Source organism: Arachis ipaensis, chromosome B09 (genome assembly GCF_000816755.2).
Source record: "Arachis ipaensis cultivar K30076 chromosome B09, Araip1.1, whole genome shotgun sequence".
Lineage (NCBI taxonomy): Eukaryota > Viridiplantae > Streptophyta > Magnoliopsida > Fabales > Fabaceae > Arachis > Arachis ipaensis.
Window position 1 is genome coordinate 86,018,616 of NC_029793.2, and position 8,823 is coordinate 86,027,438.

Sequence of the window (8,823 nt, forward strand, 5' to 3'; positions counted from 1 at the left end):
TTGTGACAACCAAAACGTTTGTAAGAAAGGTTGATTGCTTGGTTTAGTAACTATACTTGCAACGAGTATTTACCATAACTTCTAAACCATCAATCTTCCGCTCTTTCACCGGCGTCACGGCGGCAAGTCTGGTTCCTCGATAATCCGTCCCCCATTTGGTCCCTGCTTTGAGTAAGCCTCACCGACCCACCATTCCTCCTTGCCGAAGACTGCTCCGACCTCCTGACTGGAGACTTCCCGACCGTCCTGGTGGCAAAGTCACCGGAAAAGGAGCAATTTTTCTGCATTCTGGCGGGTGATCTGTTTACTACCCTTTGGCACGTTTCTTCTTTGTTGAAAGTTGTGGTGGAGACACTCTCGCTCAAGCTACAAACTTTCTCATAGAGTTGGGAGATCTCTTGGAGTTTGGTAGTGCCCATTGTTGCAAATAATGCATCAGCATCGTCATTCTCATAATTTTTCATCATGTTGTTCTCTGTATGTATGAAAGATTTTCGGTTTGTGGGGTTGTTTGGGTTGGAATTTGGAGAAGGTTGGTGGTGGGTTCCATTTGGGTGTCTCTGAGAGGACTTCTTTGGGGTTGGGGGGTTCCGAAGAGGGGTAGGAGGAAGGGGATGGGGAGAAAAGAAAGTGAAGAGATATCCGGGAGATACTGGGAGGTGTTTTGTTTTTGTTTTTTAATATTATTTTTATCATTTTTATTACTTATGAAGAGTAATTTGGTAAAAAAAATTAAAATTGAAATAGAAAAAGACGATTTTATAACGTTTTATAACGTTGAGGATGATTTTAATAACAAAAAAGATCATGAACGATTTTGATTTTGACCTCAGACTTTAGAGACCAAAAAAGTATTTAACCCTTATTATTATTACTACGTTCTTTTTTTCTACCTTAAAGAGCAGAAAAATCCATGCACATATTCATTCATTCATATTTATTGGCTAACTTACTCCAATGCATGAATTGATCTAAGCAAAACGATTAAATTGTGAGAGACATACACATATGCAACAAAAAAGGTATTGAAAAGACGAATTGCCATGATAAGAGAAAAGAAAACGGGATCACACCCCTTCCAATAACGGCAAAACACTTGCCCTAAGGTAGTATTTCACGGCTATCTTGACTCTATTTCTTGAACCACTGGTAGATAACAGATAAAATATACATGGAAGCCTACTAAAACGAAACAAATACAAATAGATTCTTTTTCTTTCTTTCTTTCTTTCTTTCCAAGTTTCATTTTCGAGAAGAATTCCACACATGTTGCATTGCTCAAAAAAATAAAAAGAGGAAAGGAAAGAGAAAAAACCAAAGAGACGCTACTTTGACAGAAAAAAATTAAAGTATTTTGCACATGCCTTGAAAGTTTCCAACCGGCGGAAAGGCGAATGTTAACCTTCACCCACCACTGATCTAAAATACGGCAATCTTTAATCTTCAGATCTGTTGCTGGTAATACTCTCGCTGCTTATGAGACCAAAAGATATATTCCCGTATTCCCTGCTTCCCATGTGCTCCAGTATCTCGTCGGCCGAGATCACGCTGCTGCTGCTATTTCTGCTAATGAAGATGCTTTCATCTTCCGACTTTTTGCTACTCTTTTGGCTCAAGATTTTCAGAGAGGTTTTTTTGCTGCTCTTGTGGCCGGAAGCCTTGGACGATTTCTTGGTGCTCTTCTTCCTCAATTCAGAGGATTTTTTGTCGCCCTTTTCAACAAGAGAGGGTTTCTTTGTGCTCTTGTTGCTTATATCTTTGGTAGAATGTTTTCTGCTGCTATGCTTTTTGCTGGCGTCTCTAGAAGAATGCTTTCTGCTTGTTATCTTGGTGCTTGCTTTGTGGTCGGAGATGCTGCTTTCGCTCTGATAGCTGCTGGAGGAATAGCTTCCATCTGAATCTGAAGTGTATGTTCTACTCATTGTTCTCCTGCTACTTGCACGGGAGTAAGAGCTGTCGCTTCCACTGAGGCTTCCTCGTTCACTTTCGCTTTCACCTTCGCTTTCCCTTTCGCTTTCGCTTTTGCTATAGTCTTCTTTGCCTTTAGAGTTCTTTTTGGAGGCCACCGAGGGGGCCTTTGGAATCGGCACAGCCCCCGGAGGAGGAACAGTGGAAAGGAAACTCAGAGCAGTGACAACATCGCTCATCAAAGGACGCGCTTCGGCTTCTTCTTGTAAGCACATTGCTGCTATTGCAACAGCTTGGTTCAGATCCTTTTCTGGGAAGTTTTTGCCAAGATTTGGATCTGCCATGTCCGGAAATCTCTTTGGATCTTTGAATATGGGTTGTGCCTAACAAATATTTTCATTCGACATATAAGAAAAATGCTTATTCGTTAAATTGGAATGTACAAAGAATTAAAAAAGTCCTCCTATTACACTATGGTGTGGTTAACAAGTTAGTAGCTATAATTAATTGAAGAGAACTTCTTGTTCTAACTCCTTAAGAGCGGCTAAAAACTTCGGTAGAAAGTTTTCACTTTTAGGCCTGCAAACATATCTTTAACATATATAATATCAACAGTTGATTTGTGTACTTGAAATATTTTACCAAAAGCTCATGTTGACCGGATGTAATCGAATGATAAAAACTGTATGGCTGGATACAAAGTGAGTACTCCCTATGACTATGACGACTGACGAGTAAATAATGAAGAAAGAAAGATCAGCCATATAAACATTTCACTAATAGTAACATACCCAAGAAACAAGGTTTTGCTCATCATTTGGCCTTGTGGTGTCGACCGCTTGGCGTCCAGTTATGAGCTCAAGCAATACTACCCCGAAACTGTAGACGTCAGACTTCATGGTAAGTTGACCCGTCCTGACATACTCAGGAGCAGAGTAACCATAAGTTCCCATAACCCTTGTAGGTGCAAGGTTCATGTCATTTCCATGCTGTCCCAGACCAAAACCAAACAGCTTAGCATTATTGTCTCCATCCAGCAGTATATCAGAGGGTTTCAAGTCCTTGAATATTATTGGAGGATTGGCATTGTCATGCAAGTACTCTAGCCCTCTCGCCGCCGACGCTGCCACTTTCATTCTGGTGTACCAATTTAGTGGAGGTTGATCCCCTTTGTTCTCTGGAACAAATTATAAATAGAGAAAAATAAAGACACAAAAGTGCAGCTCAAGAGAGCATCTATTAATCTCACTAAATTCCTCTTAATAATTTTGATGTAAGGTTATAAAGTGAATATATAGAGAGGAGAACCTACCAAGAAGACGTTTGTCTAGAGCAGTGCCTTGAACGAACTCATACACCAATAGACGTTGATCACCATCAGCACAATAACCAACGAGGTTGACAATGTTTTCATGGTTCAACTGACTTAGCGTATAAACCTCAGCCAGAAACTCCTTATTGCCATTCATACCATTTCGGTCAAGTTGCTTCACAGCCACAGTCTGAACACCCAAAACACAGAACTCAAAATTATTATTATTGTTATTTAAAAAAAGTCTCAGACGCTTCGATCTATTTTAGGCCATTCCTAAGTTTTGTCTTCTATCTCGTACGATCTTTTTCTATGAATTACATAAAATTAGTTACAATAGAGATATGAATATCTGTTTCTTTCTGTGTTATTATACAAGAGAGAAATGAGACATGACCTGGCCGGTAGCAGGGATGACGCCCTTGTAGACTCTGCCAAAGCCTCCTTCACCAAGGAGGCATTCTTGACGGAAGTTCTTTGTTGCTGTTGCCAGCTCACGGAATGTGTAATGTTTTGCCTTTATGTTTGCAGGATCAATTGCGGCTGCATCTTCAGGTCTTTTATTTTTCATATCTACGAAGATAGATTTAATAAGAAACATCTCAATTAATAAATAAATTCAAATTTCTGCCGCAAATTATTATAATTATGCACGAGAACTGGTCTGTCTTGTCTCCACCCCTTTGTTCACTTACGCCACTTCTTATCTCCTAGTTATGTAACTCAAGCTGGAAAATAGTTTCCAGCTTAAGCACATGTACGTCAAAAGTAAAACCAACCATATGCATGTTAATATTCAGTTATTCATCACGTTGGTTGATAGAATAATAAATAGATATGCAAAGGAACTTACCAGGTGGTTTTGCAACAAAATTATCTTCCGCAGGAGACCCTTCCCTCTTGCTATTACTCTTTTTACTTTTCTGAGAGCTAAAACACGGGAAGCAATTCAGGCAATCAACCATTCTAGATCAAATTAAATAAACACCCCTCCAGCTCCGATCCAAGAGGATCAAATTAATTAATAAGTTAATTAAATTAACAAAATGATTAATTAATTTATGTTCCTCTTCTATAGAATTAAGTCTTTAATTTGTTCTAAAAAACCAAATGGCAAAACAAAATATCTGTCTTGGATGATGGTGTATTGTGTTAATTTAATTGACAAGAATTGGCCAAATCAAATTAAGACTAGGGTCCCCCAAATCACATTGAAGGACCCCCACGAGAGGGTTGTAGCAAGGAAACTAAAAGAAAAGGCCAGGAAATTAAAGCAACAAGAAAGATGAAATGAAGATTAAAAACCATGCATGTTTTTTTGTTCTTTTTTTTTTTGGTTTAGCAATGGAAAATAGAAAAAAAAAGGAAAAAGGAAAAAAAGAGTGAGGTTTTCTCTCTAAACTCTCGGAGAAAAAAGCGGGAGAATTTACTGGATTTAATTATGAGGTGTCATTTTAGATGGATTCCAAAAATTGTGGAATTCAAATTCGAGTATTTGGGTTCAGATCAGTTAGGGGAATGTGATTACTATTGTCTTCCTCCAGGTCATATATGCATGATATCCAGCCATTTTTTTCACCCTTAAACTTATATTATTTGAGTAATAATTAAGATCATTTATGGACTTCACCATGAGTTAATTTTAAGTAAATTTCGTTATGATAAGCACCTAACAGTGATCATTTTTATATTTTGTAAGGATAGATAGAAACTGAGACTAGCATGCATTTTGATATGATTAATAGATCTATATTAATTTGATTTTTTGTAAAATAATTTTTAGAATTTCTGTGATTGAAATATTCAAAAATTGTTTATCACAGTTTGACGCAATTTAACGAGATAAACACGTATCAAAAATAAAAATATCTCAGGTTACTATTTATAAAAATAATAATTTATTATGGATAATAAAAAAACTTTTTTGTATGGTTCTAAAACCCAAACCAGACCAGTCAGTGCGACCGGTCGAACCTCAAACCAGACGTCTTTAGGTTTTGGTTTAACCTGTAAAACCGTCAATCACAAAACTGCATGAAAATCGTTGAACCGGCCAGTTTTTCTAAAACAGTACCGTTTTACGTTTTGTATAAAAATAAAAAGGGCAAAAGCCTTCAGACGTTCAGTAACGAAGCTTTCTTCCCCAAAAAACAAAACCCTAACAGCAGCCTCCACAACTGCATGAGGGAGACACTGTTGTCGTCCGTCACGCCGTCGTCGTTCTTGAGCTCTCCAACCTATGTTCACTCGAACTCCTCTCAACTTTGACTCTCTCAAACGAAGCTTTCTTCCTCCAAAAAGAAACCCTAGCTTACAGCAGCTTCCCCTGCAGTCCATCGCGCTCAGGAGCTTCAAACCTCGTCTGGTTGTGGTTATCGTGCTCCAAGTCTCCAACTCCTTCCTCATTCACCAATCGCAACTTCTTTCTCGTTCTCTACGTCTGTCGTTTTGTCTACCTCTGCTCAGCCGCGCTTTTGCCATCGTTCATCGTCGTGCTTGTCGCCTGGTCGCCATCGTGGGTCACCCTCAACCACTTTTCGTCATACTCTACTCAGGTTTCTCATATTGAAGAAGGCAATGGCTTCTCTGCTCACTGATGAGCGGATATTTTATACGCTTTTTGGCACCATTCTCATACAGTTTTTAGCATGTTTTATTTGAGTTTTATTATGTTTTCACAGGTTTTAGTGCAAAATTCACATTTTTGGATTTTACTTTGAGTTTGTGTATTTTTATGCAATTTCAGGTATTTTCTGGCTGAAATTGAGCAGCTAGAGCAAAAGTCTGACTCAGAGACAGAAAAAGTGCTGTAGATGCTGTCAGGATCTGACCTCCTTGCACTCGAAAGATCTTTTCTGGAGCTACAGAAGTCCAAATGGAGCATTCTCAACGGCTATGGAAAGATAACATCTAGGTCTTTCTAGAAATGGATAATAGTCCATACTTTGCTTCAGAATTGAAGGCCCAAAACCGGCGTTCAACGCTAGCCATCTGCCCTATTCTGGCGTCCAACGCCCAAGATAGGAGAGACCAGTGCCCAACGCCCAAGAAGGACCCCCTAGCCAGCGTTCAACACCCTAGAGGCCTCATAGCACGTGGATCTCAATCAAGCTTAGGCCAAACACTCACCAAGTGGGCCTCGGAAGTGGATTTTTGCACCAAAAGACTGTTTTACCCTTCTTATGTAATCCTTAGTCATTAGTCTAGTATTTATTTGAGAAATTTCATACTTTTCAAGGACCTTTTTGACACTTTACACGTTTATCATTGTATTTTCAATCAATATGAGTTCTTAAACCTCCTAGGTTGAGGGGAGGAGCTCTGCTGAGTTTTATGGATTAATAAAGTATTACTATTCTATCTCAATCCGTGTTTGATTCTCTATTCTAAGATGTATCGTTGTTCTTTATCATTATAAATGCATTGAACCGGCACAAGGTTATCTCATTCTACATGGGTTCAGAGTGAGTCTTTCATCGGACAATGATGAACCACTAGCTTGATTATACATCTCTTAGACGGCTAATCCACAACTTCGTTGGGGACTTCTCGAGACACCAGTTCAGTCGAGGTATGGGGAGATTAGTGTCTTTGTGGTAAAGGCTAGAACCAAATGCGCAGTATTCTCTGATCCGGAAGATTCGACCTTGTCTGTGGCGTTTTGAGTAGGATCACTAAGGATAATGGACTGCAGGAGCTTCACCCTCACGCATCAGTGTGCATGTTTGGCCACCCACGCGTACGCGTGGCCGACGCTTATGCGTCGCATGGCCGACTCAGTTTTCACGCTTACGCGTGATGCATGCGTGCGCGTCACACCCTATTTTTCATTTCTTGCTTCTTTCTTCTCTCCTTTCTTCTTCTTTCTTCTCTCCTTTCTTCTTCTTTCTTCCTCCTTTCTTACTTTCTTCATCTTCATTTCTTTACATTCTCATCCATATTCTCTTTCAATTTCTTTTACTTACTGCATTTGCATACTTTTCTTCCTTGCATTTTAATTTTGTTCATGTTTTTATTTTCTTTTCTAAGTTTATTATTTTTCTATTGGTGTTAAATATCCTTATTCAACTGTTGCATTTTTTTTATTTACTCTGGTGCTTCATAACTTGTTTTATTCTGATTGGGTAATATTATTTAAGTCAATGCTAATCTTTTATGATACTTGTACTCCATTTGCATTGACATGCACTTATACTATCTTGCATTACCCACACTCTCTCCCCTATTGTTGTAATTTTTGCACTATTGATATGCCATTTGCCTCTATTGTTTTCTCACGTACATGTTGTAGCTACCATGTAATTGAGACCCTCATTATTTGGCATTAACCCACCCATATTTTATTTATTTTCTATCTTTGTTTCGGGGTTACTTTTCTTCCCTTTTCTCTTCTTTCAGGATGGCCATCAAGAAGGGAAACGGAAGAATTTTACATGGGGCAATAGACAAGTCCCTCTGCACAGCCTTTGGAGAAAAGCATCAGTTGGAGCAACCCGTCCACTTGCACATCTTAGCATGCACCGAGAATGGTGCAATCTTTAAGTATGGGGAGGTCGATACCGACTTCCATGGGTTAGTTACTTCCTTCTCAACACCAATGTTTAATTTTCTTTGTTAATTAGTTGTCGCATTTGCATGTTTGATTGCATGTTTGCTTGATTTTGTGCATTTAGCTACTACTTGGTTGAAGTAACATTTTCTTTTTCAAGAAACTTTTTATAGCATTTCACCAATTTGAATTAAAATTTTTGTTAAACTTGCTTGAAGAATTTTATTTTGGAACATGGTTTAGAGCTCGAACACACAAAACCAGTGAGATTTTGAGCCTATTCGATTGGTTGCATTTTTATCAACCAGTGTTTTATTTTGGTGTGTGTTGTTCTCTCTAAAATTGTGATCTCTGTCTTGCTTGATTCTATATTTCCATTGTTTGATGTATGCATGCACTTATGTGATTAAGGCTTTGTTTCACTGAGCTTACATACCCATATGGCCTTACCCTTTCATTATCCTTTGCAAACCAATGTTGAGCCTATTTTACCCCTTTATTCTTTACTTTAGCTCATCACTAACTCTAAGCGGAAAACAATAATGTCCTTAATTTGAATCCTTGGTGAGCTTAGACTAGTGAGAGTGTTCATGATTTAAGTGTGGGAAAATTGGGTTTAGAAATATTTGGTTTGAGAATTGGGTGTTGTGTAAAATGTAAAAGAAAAAAATAGTTGAGCACATATTCTTGCATTCAATACCTTAATCATATGCATTGAGAAAAGAAAAAGAAACAAAAATAATAATAAAAAATAAAAATACAAAAAGAAAAAAAATAGAAAAGAAAAGAAAAAAATAATAATAAAAAGGGGACAAAATGCCCCAAAGTAAATGGTGGTAGCAATGTATATGAGTCGTACTCAAATTGGGATGCATGAATATGTGATAAACATAGTTAATGGGCAATTAGATTTGTGTACTGTGATTACATGGAATGTCTTAGGTCAGGTGAGCAGTTTAGGCTGGTCAAGAATTCAGATTTTAGTCTACTTAACCAAATACATTCTTACCTTCACCCTAACCCCATTACAACCCTTAAAAAGACCTCTTGATAT

At 38.2% G+C, this 8,823-nt stretch overlaps 1 protein-coding gene across 1 annotated transcript; it reads right to left on the reverse strand.

Moving 5' to 3' along the window:
* On the reverse strand, nt 1,259-4,535 carry LOC107617965 (probable serine/threonine-protein kinase PBL26). Its single transcript, XM_021111074.1, has 5 exons — nt 4,074-4,535; nt 3,618-3,793; nt 3,221-3,410; nt 2,700-3,085; nt 1,259-2,291 (listed from the first exon to the last, which is right to left on the reverse strand). Exons 1-5 carry the CDS (start codon nt 4,183-4,185, stop codon nt 1,437-1,439), a joined length of 1,719 nt encoding a protein of 572 aa, XP_020966733.1. The 5' UTR covers nt 4,186-4,535; the 3' UTR covers nt 1,259-1,436.

Bases quoted from the DNA above. Each gene is read 5' to 3' on its own strand.
- LOC107617965 (XM_021111074.1), bottom strand. From the start codon at position 4,185: ATGGTTGATTGCCTGAATTGCTTCCCGTGTTTTAGCTCTCAGAAAAGT. The intron at 3,411-3,617 runs GTCATGTCTCAT...TTGGGTGTTCAG, and splicing joins TCATCCCTGCTACCGGCCAG to ACTGTGGCTGTGAAGCAACT. The intron at 2,292-2,699 runs GTATGTTACTAT...AATATTTGTTAG, and splicing joins AGCAAAACCTTGTTTCTTGG to GCACAACCCATATTCAAAGA.